We start from the raw sequence: 21,641 nt of genomic DNA on the forward strand, positions 1-21,641 counted from the left end.
CTCATCAATTCCCTGTTTCAGCGGGTAGGTCAGGAGCTAATCGTGACCTTTTAATTCCCTTGCTGAGAAGAGCAGCTGGTGCCCTCAAGTGGTAAATCGCAGAAGGAGAGCGGCTCCGGCCGTGCAAGCCCGGCGCGGGGGTACTGAGCTGGGAGGTAGGACGCCAGCAGTGCTCGTGGTACTTCTAACCATGCTGTTTCCCCCTTGCAGGACAAGACGGTGTGGTGACCGTGGTGGGAAGGAGACATCGTTCCCAAAGGAGTGGGGACCCCGACGGCAGCCGTACCCAGGCAGCTACAGACACTCCCCACTGCTTCATCCTCTGACCTTTCTGTGGGGCCAGCTGCAGTGTGTTCACACCAAACATCCTGCCTTGGCTTGCTTTTAGACAGCTGGAGCCCCAAAAATGCACCCGTGAGATTAGATGGGGCTTGCTTTGGGTATGGAGCCCCAATCCATCATGGCCCCAGGGGCTGCAGGGGGCCGTGGCAGGCAGTGGAGCCAACGTCTGGGGAGCAGATCAGGTCCAGGGCTGCCATGAGGGGATGAACAGGGACAGCGATGCCCATCACGCAGGACAACGCTGGGGTCTTCCTCCCCCTCCTGTGCCAGTGGCTGCAGAACAGCCGTCGGGAGGGGGCCGAGGGGGCCGAGCAGCAGCTCTGCCGCTCGGCTGTCCAGAAGCTGAGCGAGTACATCCAGCTCAACTTCTCTGTGGATGAGAGCAACCTGCAGCCAGGGAGCTCCGGGACTTTGGATACGGAGATCTGCACCATGTACCTGGCCCAGGAGATGCGAAAAAACGAGGTACTTGGGTTGAGCTTTGGGAACATCCCTGCTCTGGGGGACTACGGGGAGAAGCGACGTGGAGGGAAGAAGAGGAAGGGGCACAAGGGGCCGGTGCTTGACGTCGGGTGCATCTGGGTGACGGACTTGAAGAAAAACAGCCCAGCTGGCAAGTGTGGGAGAGTGCGCCTGAAAGACGAGATCCTTTCTCTGAATGGCCAGTTGATGGTTGGCGTGGATGTCACCGGTGCGAGGTAAGGGTGGAAGAGCAGCTGCCAGTGGCCACCTCTCATGGCACGTGATGCCGGTCACGGTCAGTACTGATTTATGTCTGGGAGCAGATGTTTTGAACTCTGCTTTCCAGCCTCTGTGAGAGCTCTGGGTTTCTTCTTCAGGTATGTTGAAAATAAGTAACAAAAGCAAATTGATAATTAGCCCACATTTACACATTCACTGTAAAGTTCTGAGGGGTCATTGTGTAAACAAAAATAGCATTTTGCAGGCATTGGAGGGTCTCCGCTAAAACAGGAGTCTTCCTGGGATTTGATAAAACTATGTTTTTAAGTAAATATGAACACAGACTCAGCAGCACTGGAAGAATTTTTTACAGGTGCATCTTACTTTTGTTGAATCATTTGAATTGTTGAATCATTTGAGTTGAAGGAAGCTTTTTTGACAGCTAAATGTTGTCTGAAGCTTTTTCAAGGCAAGGCATTTTTGTGTTTTCCAGATTGGAACAACTGCTTTTAATAAATTCCCTTACTTCATTTTAATAAATTCCCTTTGATTTTATTGAATTCACTCTCTTTAGCTGTCTTCTGTCCCAGAAAACATAAAACCTTTAAGAGTTCAAATCAGAAATGATAGAGATTATTCATGCTTTTTTTTTAATTTCAGCTGCTGCATGCTATAAAATTGGTTATTGGCCCAGCTTTGCTCTTTGTGGGCTGGCAGACTTGCTCACATTTCCCTCTGCAAAGGCAAAGCCCATTCTCTGATGAAGATGAGGATACAAATGTTCATACATACCTGAGGCTGCAACCTACCGGGCAGGGTGGGGTGGGGGACTAACATCCTCCCCTCTTGCCAAAGGGGGATCATCTTGGGGGATGGACAGTTATGGAAACAAAATGCTAGTGAAGTGCCCTTTCTTTGAAAGGAAAACGTTGATCTGCAGTTTGAGTAATCCAGCGTGTTTTATGGGCCTTGGGAGTAGCATGCCACTTCAGACCAGCTGAGAAAGTGCTCCAGCAAGCAAGATTTGCAGCGGGGGCAAATAACAGGTTTTAACTGAAATAGCCTGTACACTGAGGAAAAAAAAAAAGAGAGAAGAAAGAGTTGAATCTTTACAGATTTGTCCAGTGAGAATATAGCATTGATGGGAAGCCTCATTGGTTATTTATCTGCTGCTTTAGCTGTCAGACTTGCAAAACCACAATGGCCTCAGGGGGGTAACACTTGCAAGCTATAATCCTGCAAAGTGCGTGGCCTTTGCTCCCCTTAGGCAGCAAATGTGGCAGCGCTTTGGGCTGACCGTTGCTCCTGTTCCTACCACACAGCAGAATAAAATCAGTGACTCCTCAGTCTGTGGGTGCTGGGCAGGGGAACAGGACTGTGGTTTTACAGGGGCGCTAACAACAGTCTGTATTCAAGCCTGTAATTCAGCGAGTGTGTATATATTGGTATTGAGGGAGTATCAGTCGATGGCACCCCCAAATTTGTGGCAAAAAGCAGTTAATTTGCTGTTTCTCCTTTGCCATATGTCACTATTCCTAAAATCCAAGGGAAATGCTTGCAGTGGCCAGCAACAGTGTTATCTTATTATTAATGCAAAATGAAAGATAATATGAAATGGAGTCCAAAACATTTGGGTTATCTGCTCTTTTTATCATATCCCTGAAGACTTCATTTTGGGATTGTTCCTTTGGAATGCTCTGTTATTAGACCAGCAAGCTGTGACTGCTGCTAATGAGAATCAAGTGCTCCATTTTCCTGAGCTGAGATTTTTTGGGTGCCGTTATAAATGTAGACTTTTGGTGATACAGGACCAGTGTTGTTGCTCATAAGATCCTGTTTTAGAATATTCTACATCCAATTTAGGCCAAAATTTAGGACATCTCTTAGGCAAAACCTGATTTATTTTCAGCATCCAAACCATCTTTGCCTAACTTACTGTCAACTGCTATTTGACAAAGGGTGATGTTGATGGATGACAGTTTGGGACCTTGAGAACATTTTCAGTTTGGAGTACTTGGTTTTGCCTCTTAGGGAGCTGGCTGCTAACTCCAACCCCATGCTACCACCTTGTTCATCTGATCTGCTCCAGGATGCTTTGAGATTTCTTCAGAAGATTTCTCTGTTGGGGTGCTCAGAAGGAAGATAATTCTTTGTAGGTTTATAACAGGCTGAAAGACAGTTTGACTTTTGGGAAGCCTGTTTCAAAGAAGAAGCCTTCCTTGAGTATTTTCATATTGCTGCTATAAGCAGAGCCCATTCCCCATAGTTCTTCAAGGTTTTGGGGCAGCACAGCACACTGAATAGTGATCCTGGCTTGATTTCTCTGTCTGGGTGAGAAACTCTTTCAGACTGAAGAAGAGGAGGCTCAGGGGAGACCTTATAGCTCTCTGTAACTTCCTGAAGGGAGGTTGTAGTGAGCTGGGGGTCGGCCTCTTCTCCCGTGTAGACAGCGACAGAACTAGAGGGAATGGTATCAAGCTGCGCCAGGGGAGATTCAGGCTGGACATTAGGAAGCACTACTTCTCTGAAAGGGTAGTCAGGCACTGGAATGCACTGCCCAGGGAGGTGGTGGAGTCACCGACCCTGGGGGTGTTCAAGGAAAGACTGGATGTTGTATTGAGGGACATGGTTTAGTGGGAGCTAGTAGTAATAGGTGAATGGTTGGACTGGATGATCTTTTAGGTCTTTTCCAACCTTGATAATTCTGTGATTCTGTGATTCTGTGATTCTGTGAAGGAGTGTGAGTGTTGAGATGTGCAGTGTGAGATACTTTGTGTAGCCTGCGCATGGTCAGCGAAATTAAAATTCTGCCTGTAGCTTCTGTAGCACCAGGCTGGATTGGGCAAGCAGGACACTGACTGCACATCTATTCCTCACCTGGCAAGTGTGCTACTGCAGCCCCATCTCACCTGGCGAGCACGGTCCACTCTAGCATTTTGGGGAATCTGCTGATTTATTTCCATAACTGGGGAAACTGGCACGTACCTGGGGACCCTGGACACTGACCAGAGGGTCTCATGCTACTTTCCAGGGGGTTGCCACTCCTCCAGCAGCAGGTTTGGTACAAATGTGCCCATGTACACAGGCTGTGGGTCATCTCCAGCTCCATTCCACCATGCAAGCCCTCCCTGGACCAAGGGGCTAAGGCTTGTCCCACTGGACAGTGCAAAAGGAGAAGCAGGGGCACGCAGTCCCTTCTGGAGGCTGTCCTATGGATGTGATCAGTCTCTAGAGGGCATGGGGGCAGATGGCTGCAGTCATAACAGACTGGGCATCCCTGGACAGTTTGTTCCAGGATTGGGCAGCCCTGGATAGATTGTTCCAGGTGTAGAACCTGTGCCTACAGGTCCTCAGGCCCCAGATGAGGTCAGACACAGCACAGAAGAGCCGCACTCTGCTTCTTGGGAGAGCTGGCTGTGGGCATCACCCATCTGTCTTTCCTGCTAAGGAAGTTGAATCAGGTTTGGCTTTCTAAAAGAAAAAATATTTATTTAAATTCAACCTGATTGCTATGTAAACAGCAGAAACAGGTTGATTATTGCTGAGCTTGTTTCTTTTTTTTTCTTTTTCTTTTCAATTAGAGAAACATTATGCAGTAATACAATCATCAAAGCTCTTTGCTTAACAGGGTATTATTACATTAGAGAGGAATGATGTAGGTGGTGGCATTTCTGGTGATGTTAGTGACTGAGGGAAAATTACTGCTGTCTTCAGAGTTAGCAAATTATGCATGTCTGTCAACAATTGCAGGGAACTGAGCTGTATTGGAGTACTCAATAAAGGTTGATCAAAACTTTGCATGTTTATTTATCTTCTGTCTATACAACTGTAGCTCCAAAACACATGGGTTATGTTTCCCCAGACAACAACTTCCTATGTATTTTGGAACTACTCCTCTCATTTTGGGCTATTACTCATTTGTTGGAGGGAGGCTGTTAGTATTCCTACAGATGACAGATGAATCCTTCATTTCTTGAGCATGACTGAATGGGGCTTTATTGAGCTAGTCCTGGGAGGATTGCAAAAGAATTATTTTGTCATGAGTATCATTGTTTGAAATATTTGATTATAAATTTCATCAAGTATAGCTGCAGTGCTTGGACACAGCTACTATATACATCTAATCTATAAAATCAGTGTTGAATACATTTCCAAATTCAAATGGTTTTTGAAGAGAGCGGAGTAAGATACGTTACAAGTGATGACAGTGTAGTATAAGCATGAGATATTACTATAATTTTGTCATTGAGGAAACCTAACCACTGCTTTAAAATATCATGTTCCTCATCTCCAAAAATGACCAAATGTAACTGTGTGTGGGAATACAGTCAGAGAACTGGCTGGCTTCTTAACCCACAACCTGAAAGTTGCTTCCAAAAAGGAACAGAGAAGTGTTTTGACAGCCATACCTTTGCACAGCATTTTCTTAGTCTCTCCTCTTCTGATAGTGTCATGGGGAGTTGCTAGGACTGCTCCCCAGCTCAAGATAAGGCATGCTGAATGGGGGGGGGGGGTTGACCCGATGATCTCTCGAGGTCCCTTCCAACCCCTACAATTCTGTGATTCTGAGAATGTCAGAGAAATCAGTTTATTTTCAAAGATGTTGAGAAAGACCTTCAGAAATCAGATGTGCCATGGAGAATTAGCTTTAAGTGCCATTAATGAAGGCAAAGCTTTGACCTTACCTGAAGTTGGGGCTTTCCAGCAGAGCCAAGGTCTTTCCTGAGTGCTTTCTACTACTGTACACTGCATCTACACGCTCCAGGATAACTGGAAGGATGAAGGTAACATCCTGGTCCTCCTAACAGGTCAATGCTATTAGTATTTGCTTGATCCATGGACATTCTAAACACAATCCTGCTTCTCTGTAAGTGCTAGCAGCTGATTATAGAGCACAATACTGAGTGTCTAACTAAATTACAGGTCTCAAAATGAACAAAGCACTTTGTGCTGCTTGTCTGTGGCAGTCAATAACAGTCCTGAGCTCAGCTGGATGAAATCTGGAGGTTCTGTATCAAAACAGGCCTTGCTGGTCCTGGAAATATGCAGTCCCTGGCTTTATCTGCAGCCAAATTCAGCTCTGAACAGTGGTCTTCAAGAGGGTGCAGATCTTCTTTGCCCCCTTGTTGGGAGCCTTGCTGCAGGGAGATGCAGAGTGGTACATCTGCTGAGGGGATGGAAACGGAGAGCAGGGACTGTTGTTACATCTGAGTAGACCAGCTCAAAAAACTGACAGTGTGGTTTGAAAACTGGTGTTTCAGATCACATCTTTCAAGATGTCCTTTAATTGAGCTTCCCCTTCCTCAGAAGTTTGAACTGAGTGATTTTTTTTATCATAAACTGCTTTGCCTTTGCAATAGGAGGATTTTCTTGTTGGGAAGAAAATCTCCCTTTGAATGCCGCGTCTCTTTGATATCAAAGCTCCAGTTTCTCGTTTATCCGTGGGGCACTGCTTCCTGCCACGCTGTGGTGAGGCACTGCCACTGCAGCAGCCTGGCTGTCCTCGCCATGCCTGCTTTGTCCCTGCGCTGGCGGCTCGGGTTGTCCCTGGAGCATCCGCAGGATTTTGTAGCACCGTCTTACTCAGTGGCCAGTCCAAAACGCTCCCAGGTGCCCCACCTGGCATGTGGGGATGGAATGCTCTGGGAATGGGGAGCAAGGGCTGTGCTCCACCTGCTCATCAGCCGGTGTGTATACTTCAAGACTTTGGAAATAAATCCCATCTTTAGTAGGGCCAGTTGGGTATTATGGTGTATGAATGCTTGTGCTATGGTGGAAGAGAGGTTTTTCAGGTTCCACTGCCTGTTAACACGCTTGTATCTCTCTGGAAGTTATTGTGGATTTGTTTTCCACTCAATCTTTTTTATATATCCTTTTTCTTAGGGAAAAACGGCCCCGAGAAAACTATCCCTGGTCACTGCAGAAAGCTTTGTCTCACCTCACCCCCCACATGTCAGGTTTCATGGATCGATTGCTCTGGTTCACTGTGTTTCTTCACCTCCTTCCTGAAGCAAAAGTGCTGCCAACACAAAGTGCTACTCAGTATAAGCAGCTGCTTTGCCTCGTGTTAGTAGGGCCGTCTCTTGGTTATGTGCATAAGAAAATATTTTTGTTTTAATAGGAAAACAAATGGAAATGTGTCCTGGCCCTTTGCACTTGGCCAAGGGGCAAACATTTCTGTGGGAGCTCCTTGTTAAAATATTAACAGCACTGACTACACAGAGAAAAACAAACACAGTGGTCCTGGAGACTGCAGCCTCCAAATACAATCTCAGGGAATATATTTCTCATAACTGAGCTAAAAAATACCCCCAGCCTATTGTGGACTTGAATTTATTTCCTTTTTTATACCACATTTCCAATCTTCATGCTGCTAAGTGATGGATCAGGGCACAGAGGCTGATACCTAAGGCTAGTTATCATGGGCACGGATGGGAGCATACGCTGACATGCCCTCTGAGCTGCCTGGCATGTGAGTCCCAAGAATGGAAAAAAGCAGCATGAGGGGATTTTGGCTGAGGGTTTTCTCCTCCAGTTGAGCTGCTGTGAGTGGGGAGACAGTGAATGTGTACTCAGCCTGTGAAAAGTAAGAGGAAGCCTACAGATGTGTAACATTTCTCAGACGCAGGGTAAGTCTCACTGTGCTCTGACAGTCTTGCACGCTGGAGCATGGAGCCCCCTCTGAAGCATGGCTGCTGCATTTTATGCTGATAGTGGGCATTAATTCCACCCTTAAAATGTAACAGGACTAAAAATTGAAGATGTTTTTCTTCCTTTCTTTTATGTCCTCAGGAGAGGTATGAGCAGACTTTGCCACATGTGTTGAGAAATAAATTGCTCTGAAGAAATGAGCTTTATCCCAAATCCTCTCAAGAGCCAAAGACTTAAGCAGAAGGTCACTAATCCCTAGACTCAGAAGAGATCATTTAGCTTGTTTGTCATCTTTGCTTTATTAATCTGAGCATGGGTTCATTCAGTTTCACCCTCTGGTTCCTGCCATCCCACTCAACCTCCTGGTACCAGGCCTAACCTCTGCGGAGGCAAAGCTTGTTCCCTTGTCACGATGCTCGTCTGCAGCATCCCACCATGACAACTGCCTCCTCAAAGTGCTTTCCAAACCTCTCTTCTTCTTCAACTTTGCATCTTAATTATCGTCTTGCTTGGCTCAGTTTTATCTAAAATCCATAAAAGATGATGGAAAGATTTACACTGATTGACATGTCTTCTCTGTGTTTGTATGTTTGTCCCAAAATTTTGGAAGCAATATGCTCATGGTTGGCTTCTACACACTGTTGCTACTGAGCAACAGAGCTGGCCTCTCTTGGTAGAAACCATGATCCCCAGAGGGCATACATGTATAATTAGGCAGCATCTCCAGAGTCATTTGCAGCAATCGCTCCCCAGCCCCAGCTCTGCATGCTTTCCTTTCAGAGCGATTGCATCAGGCTTGAAAGGACTTGGACAGAGGTTGGTGGTGCTGCCTTAGGAGGCCTAAAAGCTTCAGAGGTTATAGAGTGGGTTGTCCTGAACAGTTTTTGTGTGCTTTTGTTTTGTTCCATTGAGCTGTGAAAGCTCTGCTTAGAAGGCTGTACCTTGTTGCCAAATGCATGGCTCTGCATCTCCATTTAATTTGCTGTTCTGACCGCACTGTAATTACAAGAGAACAAGCCCACTGTTTGGGAGGGAGCTCTGCCCTCCCCACTCATCTACTGTGGGAACAGCCTGGTTTGGTGAATCAGCCTCGTGCCTTGTCATTTATCCTGGATGCCAAAATGCCTGCAAAAGCCCTTTTCCATCCTGAGATGGATTTTCAACCTTGCACGCAGCAAGCATCCCATGCTCTCAGGTCATCTGGAAGCACAGTCAGGATGCAGCAGAATTTTACTAATTGGCAAACTGCTGGAATGTGCAAAACAGGGTCACTTTTTTCCAATACCCAGCCAAGAAGCAGGTGAGGCCTTCAGCCACAGCAGCAGTTATTTTCACAGACTCTCCAGCAGTGCATTTGCTAGCACAGAACAGTGTTTGATCCATCAATAATTAAAAATAGAGATGTTCAAACACATGAGCAATGAGCATTTTGTGCCCATTATTCTTGCTCTTCTATAATGCTTGTGCCCTTACACACCAGTTTGCAATGTGCAGTCATTCACAGTGTCTCTTCTAATCTGTAAATGTGAATTTCTCTTCATATTCTGAGAGTCCAAAGTTCTGCACAAAGCAGGTTGTGGGCTAAGAACTAATTTCCATGAGGCAGAAGCACTGAGCTGCTGCGGGAAGGGAGTGACTGGAGCCAGGATACTGGGTTGGAGTGAGATACATGGCAGGTTGTCCTTTCCCAACCATACTGACTGATGTGCCACGAGCCCTGGAAGGACACAGCTTCTCCAGTCTTCACTGAAATGTATTCTTTTTTCATAGCATTGGGCTAAGTGAGCGGTGTTCCCATTCTCAGAAGGGTTTTGGGGCTGCTCTGGAAGAAGGCAATGATCGTATCTCCTTGCCAACCCCATGTACCTTTGGGCATGAAGGCTGCTGTCCTGAAAGATGCACTAGGAGTGAGCTGTGACCCTTCCGAGCTAAAAGCATTAACGATGGCAGCAGCTTAAAACCCACTTATCTCTTGTCACTGGGAATCAGGCCTGGCTTCGAAAGGTCAGGAGCAGGAGGGTTGAAAGATGGCAAACAGGAGACAGTTCCACAGGCAGAGGCTGTGCTCAACATCAGCCTCAGAGAGAGCTTTTAAGCATGAACCTGCCATCTATGGACATGAGTAAGAGGATAAATACAAGAAACCTAGGTGCCATCAGCAGGGAGGCAGGTATATAACTCCAGAGACAGCTGCTGTGGTGGATGGCTTTGGGGCTGGGCTTTTTTTTCCCATGGAAAACTCATTGCTTTTCTTATCTGATGTGACACTTGCCTCCAGCTCCGAGCAGTATCACATGCTGCTTGAAACTTATTTTTCTGTCTCCTTTCTATCAGATGCAGGCTAAGACAGGAAGGGCTTATGTATCAGTAGCAGGCTCTGCAACATCACTCACTGTTTCTGCTGCTTTCTCCGGATGAGATGTATGACACTCAGGAAGATCATCTGGGCCTCCAAAGGGAAACACTTTTAACAGCCCACTGCCAGTGAAAAGATAAGCTGGTAGACACTGCAGCAGGTTTGGGGCAGCTCAGGGAGACTTGTACCTGCTGAGACAGGACAAGAGTAGGGCAAATGTGATTATTAGCAGCAAGTTTCAACCTAGACCATCTTGAGTATCAGGAAGGCCAGCCAGACTGAAGACTCTTTAACAAGACTCTGAGAAACTACAGTCTGATAGAAAAGGGATTCGAGATTTTTCAGAATGCAACAGAATTGTTGAAATGTGATTCAAGTCTGATTATTGTTTCTACTGATGCTTAGGACTCTTTCTTAGAGTTTAAAAAGGTGTCAAGGTCTGTTTTTTCCCTTCTCCATAGTAGGTGTCATAGATAACTGGATGATCTTCTAAAAATAAACCTGGCACATCAAAGAATTGATTAAAAGAGCAATTGTTTAGACTGTTTTTTCCTAGTCTGTTACTTGATCATAGGAATGGGTTCAAGCTAGCAGAGTAACTATTCAATGAAACAAAAGGTAGTGACATCCTCATTCTGATCCTCATACACACTGACCACTTGGTCTCTGTGCCATGATAAGTGAAGAATTACCAAGTGCTTGGCAATTTTTCATAGCCTGGGCTATTTTTGTTCTGGTAACGAAGAGGAAAACATGGATGTGTGGTAACCAGTAAACTTTGTGGGACCATTTATCTGAACATGGAGCCCAGATGAGGGAAGTGGGCTACAGGCTGGGAAATTCCTTCTTGAAAACCTGCAGATGATAAATGGAGCCAGACCACTGTGTGATGTTCTTACAGAAGATGGTTTCTAACACAGGCACACAGACACAGACACACACACACACTAATTGTTCTGCAGAAAACACCATTTCATTTTTCCATCTGTAGAAAAGTTCTACTAAAACACAGATTTTTCTCTGTTTCCTCTAGAGGGCAATATCATATAAATATTTTAAACAATTTTTGGGTTATGCCAATTGGGAATTTAGCCTGCCTTATAAGAACTCATAAGACAGTGGTGAGTGTTTCTTTATATGCTTTTTAGGGTGTGCATATGCATAATATAAGTAATCTAATTGTTTCTTGGGCTTGTTCAGTGCAGTAGCTAATCCCTTTAAGGAGCACAGAAATACATTGCTCATTTTGGCCAGATTTGCTCTGCCAAAGTGCAGAGAGGGGACTGCTCACGAAGACTCCTATTCCTGTGCACCCTCAAGGACTTTCAGCAGCTACTCCTTATTTAAAGAATTGCAGAAATGATTATAATCCAGTCCTCGTGAGAATGAAGTTACCAGTTACTGTAGTTTGGTGGCTGGAACTTCAGTGCAGAGTATAAATCTTAAGTACCAATAAGTGGCCTGCAGGACTGTGAAAACAGAAGGATTTGTGTTACTACTTATTTCCCTCAGAATTAGGTATTTCTAAAGTCATTAACTGTATTGCTTGTTTGATGGAGGTTAGGAACAGGGTGATTTTCAAATTAATTGTCCATATAAACAGCTGAGAAAATGAGTATGAGCCAAAGGTAGCCATTCTGGAACTTAATAATTGACCTTAAGAAATATTGTCTCCAATTTGCAGTCACTACAGTTAAAAAAAAGAAAAAAAGTTAATATGGATAAAGCCTGTTTTATTTTCCTTAAAGCTCAGATGTATAATTTGAAACATGCTTACATGGGCCCAGACTTATTTTTTTGTTGTCACCATTGCTATCTTCCTCCCTTCCCCCAAACCACTGCTACTAAAAGGGAAATTTGCTCTTGACTTCCCAACATGAAAATGGCTTTAGAGAAATCCTTTTAGAATTAGTCTCCTTTCCCTTCTTGATGGTGACTAGTCCTCTGGAGCATCACCATAATGGCCTTATTGGATTAACTTGCAAATCCCGTATGTTTACTGATTTTGTGGGTTAACAATCTTTGTAAAACATCTCTTCCAAAAAAGTAATGGGCAATCTGCAGTTGCCAAGTTCCCTAAATGAATAAACCTGTTTGTTTGTTTTTCCCTAAACAGGAAAAGCAATTAATTCAAGTAAAACACTTATTCCCAAAAGCACTGTTTTTGAAAACAAGGGCCTGTGAATAAAAACAGCAATAGTTGCATTGGCTTCAAAACCAACAGGCATTAGGTAGCAAAGCAGGATTTGCTTTCTACTTTTGAGCAAAGAAAGTCTAAGAAAAATCTGAAGACACAAAGGTTCTGTAGCCTGTACAAGTTAAATAGATGAGAACTGCTTTTTAATTACTGCTGTTGGCCAGTCTGGACTTTCTCCTAAACCCTGTCTTACATACATATGATAAAGAGTTAGTAAATTGAAAGATGCTGAGATTTTTTTTGAGAGACACTTGCAGTAATTAAATATTCTTAGTTTCATTTCTCATGCTGCATAGCTCTGATGAATAGCTCTGGGTTTGAACTGTGTATTCATCACTACCTTGGTACAAGGCTCACGTTTGGATCTCAGTGGCTTTAAGGTATCTGACAGCTTAATGCTTAATCACAGGGGGATTATTCTTTGCCTTCAGCTGCCAGGATCTATGTTTGGGGCTGCAGGTGTGAGGAGGCCGATTCACCCTGAGCTGTGGTCTCCGTACGTGGGTAGCCCTGGGTATGTCACACTTGCATGGCTGCAGGTACTGCAGGAACCAGCAATGGTTTGCAACTTGCATCCTTGCATTCAGTCCCTCTGCCTTCCTTGATGGGGAGTAAGGATGAGTGGTCTGAAGTGCAGAAGCTTCAGAGTTCTCTGACCATACTGTGACACTGCGGGCTTCCCATTTGCTGCGGAGAAGGGGGGAAACGCTGCCTCCCAAATTTCCTTCTGCCCCTCTGTATCTTACCCAACAACACACAAAATTGCCTCCTCTCTGATCTGTCTTTTGACCATTTCCTGCATTCATAAGGTATGTACAGCAGAGCAGAAAATTATTTAGTAAATGAGCCAGTTTCATCAGGATGAATGATGTGGTTAAAAGAAATCGCATTTCAGTAATTCACCAGTTAGGCTGTGGAGAAAGAAATAATAATAGTTAAAAAAGTGTGCAGTTGCCAAATGGATCAGAAGTTAATGGCTGGTGTATGGAATTCAATCAACAAGGGTTTACTGCAGGGATCTGCCTTTACATGGACTCTGTTTTAAATAGTATATTAGAAAGGCAGAATTTCTCTGCTCTATTAGAATTATTTTGTGACTCAAATGTTGTCTCTGATGGCCCAAGAATCAAACTATAAACTGTGGAAATGAGTTAAAGGTGCATCATGATTTAAAAATAAAAACAACCCAACAAAAAACAATCATGCAAGTTAGCAGAGAAGTAAACATCAGTCTTCAGAGAGGTAGATTTCAGAAAAGCTTGAAAGCAAAAAAGAGGAAGCAGAGAATAGGAAAAAAATAGGATGGAGGCAGGACTCAGAAATTCATTCATTCCATCCAGATGAATAATAATCAGAAGTGTTTTGTCTAATAAGTAATTAAATTAAATATCATTATCTGTTAAAGCAGTTCAGCTAGCTCTACCAATCCTGATTCCAGGTGTCAATTCCCATACTCCCTGAGGTCTTCTCAGCCTTGAGGATATTCTCTCATTTAATGATAGTATCAATAATAGTATTAAAGAATATGAGGAGGCGTATTCTTCTCCCTTTACATATAATCTTCAATACACAGAGCAGTGCACTTGGGACCCACTGGTTATGTACTGCATTAGAGGAATCAAGGTGAAGCTAAGATCTCCTTCATATACCTTGCTATATACCAAGTCATAAGCTGTCCTAAAAATCCAGTGTGAACCCAATGTAAAGAACTAGTTTAAATTCCATGCAAAGTTTTGCCTTCTTCACATATTAGTGGCATTTGCTACTTGCTTGTAGTTCGTGTTGCTTTCTGCAGCCAGCCCGTCCTGACTGCCTGCTTCACCTTCCAATTCTCTCCTGCATGCTTCTATTTTAAATCATTTACTTGTAAGTTATGTTTGCATAAACTGTATATGACTTGGAGCTATGTATCTACCACCTGTCAGGGTCTTACAGCCTAATGGATAGCACGTGTGGACTTAAGAGGTGTTGGATTCTGGTCAAGCCTCTTCCCCCCACTGCGAACAAGTCACGGCACTGGTGACAGGGATGTGATGACAGCAGCTCACTTTCTGCAGGTGCTTGAGTTCGCCGGGGGAAAAGCACTTTATTAAATGCTGGGTTTTACTGCAGAGCGTTTCTTTCCAGGCACCTGCCTATTGGAGGGTTATAAAGTTGGAGCAGCTTCATAAGGGCTAAAATTCTTTGAAATATCTGTTTCTGCAGAAGTACATTTGAGCAATACAAATAAGCCCTAGCTTATGAGATACCTGCCTGGTTATGAATTTAGCCATTATCCAGTCTTCCCAAGTGTCTTCAAGAGGCGTCAGGGTAAACAAGTGAGACTTATTTACCTGTAGGGCTTTGCTAGAGTAATGACAGAATGGAAAAACCGAATTCTGTTTTTCCAAGGCCTTGAAGCCAAAACACTGTCCTTTTCTGCACCTAGTGCAGGCTTTGAGGAAGAAAAACACCCAACCCAACAAACCTTGTTTTTGTCGTGGTGCTTCAGCCAACACATAGCTGAAGTTTGATTTCCAGATATGGTATTTGAGGTTTGTTGTGATGTGAGGAGGTCCAAAGCTAAGCTGGCTGGAGCTGCCAGTTCTCTGGCTGGAGTGATCACTTCAGTTTATAAAACTGCATGTTATACCCTCACCGAGTTATCTCTTAGAGCTGAAACAGTGCAAAGGTCTAGCAGAGCAGCTCTGGATGTGGGATCTGTGTTTACTGAGGAAAATGGGGCCACTTTGGGGCTTTATTGGGGAGAATGTGATTAAATGGTTTCCTGTTCAATGCAATTCTTATTTGGTGAGAACATCCTTGCAAGTATAAACAGGCTTCTTGGGAAGCAGCTGCACTGAGGAGGAACCAGTGTCAGTGTCAAGATAAGGATGTGAAGCAAATAAAGGTGTGATTAAATGTAACCTTGTAATTAATCTCATGGCCATGTTCTGGCAACCACCTAGTAATGCTGCGAGGGTCCCTCTACCACAGACCCCAAACATAACCCTTTTTCATGCTCTCTTCATACATGTGCCCCTTCTTTTATGGCCCCCACTTTGGCAGCCAGGGAACTGTGCAGGGGCAGTGTGGGGATTTCAGGCGTGTGCATAGGGAGGATGTTTGTGCTACTGTTGACATTACCTAGGGACTTGTGTTTCTGGGGTTCCCCAGACTCCTCTTCTGAGGACTAACCTCAGAGAATGGGACAAAAGAAAAGTGAATGTGAGGTGTGGCTGTGGGTTTCCATCTTGGTCACATTTTTCCACGAGCTCTTTTGGCAGCATTCAGCAAAGCAGCCTGAAAAGTGTGTCCTGGAGAAATAGCTTGATTGAATATTTAAATTTTAAACTTACCACCATTCTTATTTCTCTCCAGGTCAGATGCATATTGGAACTTTTAACCTTTAGATTGTGCCAATTGATCAAAATGTTCCAGTGTAGTTACTGAGGCCTGATTTTTTTTTCTTTCAATGGATGGCAAAATCTGCTCCTTACTAAGGAGGAAGGCTTGGGAATTAAAGTCTGAAACCACAGAGGAGCATTTGTTGTTCATAATATCCCTTCTCTTCAGGTTCAATTAAAAGGCAAATGATTTTTCACCCACTATAAAATGGCTTCATTTTTTCCCTGGCCATTTTACACAATCACTGAGGAGAAAGGATATGAATCCCAGATATTAGTGGATAGAGGGCTGGTTCCTGATTTCCTTATGTGTAAGCCTTACATCAGGGTAACCATGTAAATGGAGAATCGGACCTGCAGGATGTGTTCTTAGCTGCCACAGATCGGTCCATAAGAAAACATCACACCTCCAAGAAATTAACATGAAGTTAAGGACCAGCCATAAATTTCCAACCCAACAAGATACAGGGATATCCCAGTGAAAAAAAAAAGTCCAAAATGGATCAGAAATCCAAGAAAGATCCTGCCCAAAGGCACAATGCCCAAGATCTGCAATCAGTACCAGATGCTACTGATACGTGGTGTCGAGCCTCTAACAAAGACACGCTGGATCCATCCAGCACAAGCAAGAAGCCTTACAGATTAAATTTGTATTAGTTGGAGCCTGTAGATTGCTTTAGCAAGCAAAATTGAGCCTGGGTGTTAAGATGATCTGGATCAAGAAATCCAAATAAGGTTTCCTTCTTAAAGAGAAACGAGCACATTTTGGCACTGGCCTTCATAATGGTTTTAGAAAGAAAGTATTTGGAAACAGATGCGGTACGTTTCTGTATATTAAATCCAGTCTGTGAAATAAAACTACTCTGACTGCACAGAATGGTCAGAAGACTCCTGGAACAAAATCCTCCCTAAATCTCATGTATGTTTTAAAGAAGACTCTTGAAACATTAATAAGTGGTGAGCGGATGGCACGTCTGACACACGCTGGGAAGTATGCGCAGATAAAGCGCAGGATGGTCGGTGATGTTTAAAAAGCAAACAGGATCTGGGCTTCCACTTTGAATATCATAAAGTATGGAGCAGGGCATATTGCATTAATGGAGGCTATTCTAGCATAAAATGAAAGGCACATTTGGAACAATCTCTGCAGCCCTGGTTTAGGACACTGGGGAGAGTAATATAAAATGACTCCAGGGTGGAGCACAGGTTGCTGGAATGGGCAACCTCTGCTGTAACCTACATTATCGCTGTAGTTAAAAAGAAGGGGAAAAATGCTGCTTTGATAGGAAATCCTAGTGAGCTGGCACATAAGGGCAATGTATCAGCCAGAGGGGAGTTAACCCCTGAACAGAGAGCTTGCGTAGTCCTACCTGCTATGCAAGCCCTGCTAGCTGGGGTGCTGGCAACACAAGTAGTGCCCAAGCATCCTGCTGGGTGTTTGCAGAGAAGTAAAATGCTCTTCTCTGAAAATTTACCAGGCCAGAGCTTGCACTACTCCCCATGGAGCTCTGTCGAAGAGCTGGTGTGCTCCTGGCAGAGAAGCTGCTCCCTGGTCCAGTGTTATCGTGCAGTCAAGGTCATGGCAGGGGATGGGAACTGGCACTAGCCACCTTCTGCTCTGGCCCTTCTCTCTCTTGTCTTCACCTTATCTCCCTCATGCTTTTTCTGGGGTGTGTGGTCTAGTCCCATTTTGTGCCACAGCTAAATTACTTCCCGTACTGCAAGTGAGGGGAGGCAGGGAGAGCACCTGGAGGAACGATCCAGGAGCAGGTTGCCAGCAGCATCCTGATGAGGTAGTTGATCTCTTGGCTAAATTGATATTCCCCAGTAGATTTAGAAATCCCAGTACGAGATGTGAGCAGCAGCAGGTGTGCAGAGCCCTCCCACTTCTAGCTGACTTCTGGTGGGTCTTAACTACATTTTTCCCCCCTATCTATTGACCCTTTAGGTTTGTAATGAGATGTACATCATGTACCATATGTAGTCTGGCTGCTGAAAGATTCAGATCGCTGTTTTCATGCAAAGAAAACAAACCCAACTAACCCTGTTGATAGCTGTGCTCCCCGAGGCTGCTGAGCACCCCGTGCAACATTTTACACTCAGCAGAGCTTAGTGGAGTTAAAAATAGTCCTTGTTGTCAAAATATTTCTTGGTAGTAAAAATGTCCTTAGGATACTTTGTGAAATGGCAACCTTTGGACCAAACAGGGTAAGGAAAAATCAGAACACAGTCTTCAACACTGGAAAAAACCTTTGTCTTAATTGTGCAATACGAGAGAAAGGTTAAGAGCAGAGAAAGCTGGCATCACCTTGGGGAGGGAAAGAATGGAATTTAAACAGAGATCTGAGGCTGAGTACATAATGTAAGATATTACATCTTTGTGAAGTATTTTTCCCCCGGTGCCTGAAAGATTATCTGGGAGAAAATATCTGGCTCTGTGCAGTGGATGGAGGTCTTGCTGGGCGTCTTTTGAATTGAAGGCAGGGTATAACCTGGCCTTTCACTTTTTTTTTTGTTTTCTTTTTTGTTTGGTTTTTTTTCTTTTTTTAAAGGGTAATGTAAATTCTAAATTTGGCCCCTAAGTTATAATTTCTAAAAACAAGCTTAGCTAAGTGTTTCCACCCTGGGAAAAAAAAATACTCTTAGTGATAACATTGTTTTGAACAAATCCATGTTCCTTTGTAGAGTCTCATACCTTAGCCATACATAATAAAGAAGAAATTTGAACAGAAGTTAAAATTAAACAGAGGACATTACAAGAGAACTGCAAACAGTACATAAGGATTGAGATGTGAAAGACAGCTTGAGGAATTTTTCATTTTAATAAGTGTAGCTGGAGTTAAATGTAGCAGATAAAGCAAATTGCTTTAAGACTGTGATTTTTAGGTTGTTACTCTCTGTTTTATTTCAGCACTAAGAGAACATTTCCTTATATCTGTTTCCTGATCTCCAGTCTTGAGTTGCTGCTTTGTATTTTGATGTTAAATTTGGTTTGCTTAATGCCATGTAAATCTCTGCTATTGGGTGTTAATTAATACTGTATCATTCTGATAATACATACTTACCTGAATTAGAGAACTGCTGGGTGGAAGGCTTTGTCCCTTGCAGATTTGTAGTAACCTCCAAGTAAATTCTATGAGCACATAAAGAAGTTAAATAAAAATTGAGGTCAGAGCTATAAAATGTAGATACGTGTCATCACAGTTTGGAGTTCCATGGAATGTTCTCCAAAAGTTGGATTTAAAAAAATTTTTTTTATAAACTGTAAGTGCATAAAATCACCCCTGAGGTAACATTATAAATGTTTCACAAACAGCCTCACTGCATAGAGCTCAATCTGTGGCTAATGGGGTATACTTGGGGTATGTTTTCCAGAAAAGGGCTTGTGAAGAGCAGTGGGAGAGTGGGGTCTTCCATATACCCACACACCCTGCAAAGAAACCCCCAAGCAAACAATAAACCCCAACAGTCCACTGAAGAGGTTTTCTTAAAATTTCTGTTTTGAAGTCTAGTGAGATTTCATATTTTTAACATGATTAGCCTTAGCACAGAAAGTCACAATGCAAGCTCTCTGGGACAAAGACTCTATGCCTGTACTTTCATTACAAATTACTGACTGTATTTTGAGCGCTATGAAAGTAATAATTACAGATAAGTGAATAGATTAATAAAATTGAGAGGTTCAATTTCCCAACAGCTCTCAATATTGCTCATGATTCGTTTTTCATACTTGCCTAAGAAACCTTGCCTTCGATAACAGGAGTTAAACCATCACTGACTACAGCCCATGTCAGTAAGAAGCACAGCTGAAGAGCTTGCTGACATAGGGAGAAGACATCAGAACACACACCCATCCCCAATCACTGGAAAACATCTCAATTCCAGGGCCTGCCTGCCTGCAATTTACATATAAAACCCCACTAAAGATTAAGGGCTGGGGTGTTTTCAGCCAGACCTGGAGATGTTTGGAATTTTTTTGGTCATTGGTGTTTTTTTGTACACCCCATGAACTTGGCGGTGGGTTTGCAGCCAGCACGAAATGATGAGGGTGTAACTCCTCGCTGAGCCCCGGGTGGCTCTGGGGGGATGCTGTCTGTGGGCTGTGGTATTCAGCTCTCCAGGGCTGTTTATAGTAGTTGTGTGTTGGAGCTATTAAACTTGCATTTAAAGGGAAAAAAAAAAGAATTAAATACTTTAGTCGTGCTTTTGTGCAGAAGACGTGGTAAGGGAAAGGTTTTCTCTGTGGTAGTCTTCTCATAGCATACTAGGCTGTGGTGCAGAAATGGATCTTTCTAGAGGTGGTGTTTGCAGAGGCTGAGGGAGCTCGGTGGCCTGGATGCACTGAATCGACCGAGCAAACTGTGGGGCGATCCATGAGGAGGTCAGGGAAGGGATTTTTGTATTTACACTGGCATGGCTGGGAGTAGAATGTGGCCTTTACAGTCCTTGGCTCTGCCTTGGTGCTGGGCTCAGTGCAGTGTTAACCCTCTTTTGTGTCATTTTTGCGGTTTCTGGCTGAGTTCTGAAGTTAGCTATTTTCTTTCAGGGAAGAAAGGAACATAGTATTGTTGTTCTGGGTTACATGCAGCCCTGGATGTAGATGCTTGTTGTGTTTTCAGAGGAATTTCATTTAAATCTGTATATTAATTTTGCTGCCCATCAGATTGACAGAAGCCTGGACCCTGCAAGTGTGTACCATATAACTGACTTTATCTCTGTGTGTTGTGTGTTGGGGTGTCAGACATCTGGTGCCTGGGACATGACAGTGCTGGGAGAATGTAAATATCTGTGTTTTTTTGTGAAGAACCAATGTTTCTAGTGCTTCCAGCTCCTGAAAGTAACTTTTGAGAGAAGTCTTAAATGTTGTGCAGTCTTAGGTACTGATGTAGCACTCATGAACTCTCTGCAGTTGCTTCACTAAGTGTTACCTCCTAATATTAACACATTAGTGGAGCCGATTCCAGTGACATTTAGTTTGTACCAGCCTGGCTTTGAGGTGATTTACATTCATTGTTGGTTTTCTCAATGCGAATCAAGAACTTGCATGTGCTAAGAAGATAACAAGAGCCAAAAATAACAGTACTCCCAAAAATGCCATGTAACATTTTCCCAGTGCAGTGGCACAGGATGCAACATCAGCCAAGTACCAAGCTCTTTTTTTTCTGCAGCCTTCTTTTGACTGCAACCTGAAGTAGTTTCACCACTCCAGAGTTTCTCCATGCTTGACTTTCTCCATCCTTATTACTGTACTCCTGAAATTTAAGCTAGGGAGGAATTTGATGCCCTGTTATGTGTGTGAGGGGCAGTAGAAGATGGTCTGGTTTAAGTAGCTTTTCTTGTTGTTTACGTACGGTTTTGGATAGGGTTGTTCTATGTGTTTATAAATCAATTCTTTACCTGTAAAAAAACCACGTGTCTCAAATCCTCTTTTGACTTTTATCCCAACAGATTACTTTGAAATGCACAGTTGCACCACTGTATAAAATATCTAAATGCTATCATTGTTCTCCAAAATAAGAGGTGAGAAGATTTAGGGCCAAATGCCCCAAATTTTCGATGGTGTGTTGGCTCCTAGATAGACTTAGAGAAGCCCTGTACAGGGCCCAGTACCAGGCAGTTTTGAACCTTCCTGATGCTCAAATGCCTGTATCTGTGCACTCTTCCAGAGCCCTTTGCTGCTACCTGTGCCTGAGCAGCTTGTCCACATTCTCCCACAGGGACTCCTCATTCATTTCCCTCCCCACCACTCCTGCTCCAGGCTAGCTGGGAGGAGAAACCAACTTCTCATACCCTCTGGCTGCTTCTGCCAGGCAGGACTTTGCATTTAACTTTGCATTTGAATAGGAAGTTACAGATCATATTTTGTGTCACACATTATAAAAATTTCATGGAGCTTTCTGGACTTCAGTATTTTAGGAGATCGTAAAGGGTAATTCTTCTGGGCTTTGTTTTGGGGTTTTTTCTGTTTATGATTGTAGCCTAAATAGGTAGGGAGACAAAAGGAGACATCCCAGGGTGTGATTCCTGC

At 43.7% G+C, this 21,641-nt stretch overlaps 1 protein-coding gene across 1 annotated transcript in view; it reads left to right on the forward strand.

Annotated features, from left to right (window-relative positions):
- Positions 1–561: 561 nt before the first annotated feature.
- Positions 562–21,641, forward strand: part of PDZD2 (PDZ domain containing 2) — a gene marked incomplete at both ends in the record, with an annotated part of 138,924 nt that continues 117,844 nt past the window's right edge. Inside the window, one exon of the mRNA XM_084278589.1 lies at positions 562–1,040. Coding sequence (XP_084134715.1) covers positions 562–1,040 — 479 coding nt within the window. The remainder of the gene's footprint in view (positions 1,041–21,641) is intronic.

Source organism: Gallinula chloropus (assembly GCF_964237585.1).
Source record: "Gallinula chloropus genome assembly, chromosome: Z".
NCBI classification, from domain to species: domain Eukaryota; kingdom Metazoa; phylum Chordata; class Aves; order Gruiformes; family Rallidae; genus Gallinula; species Gallinula chloropus.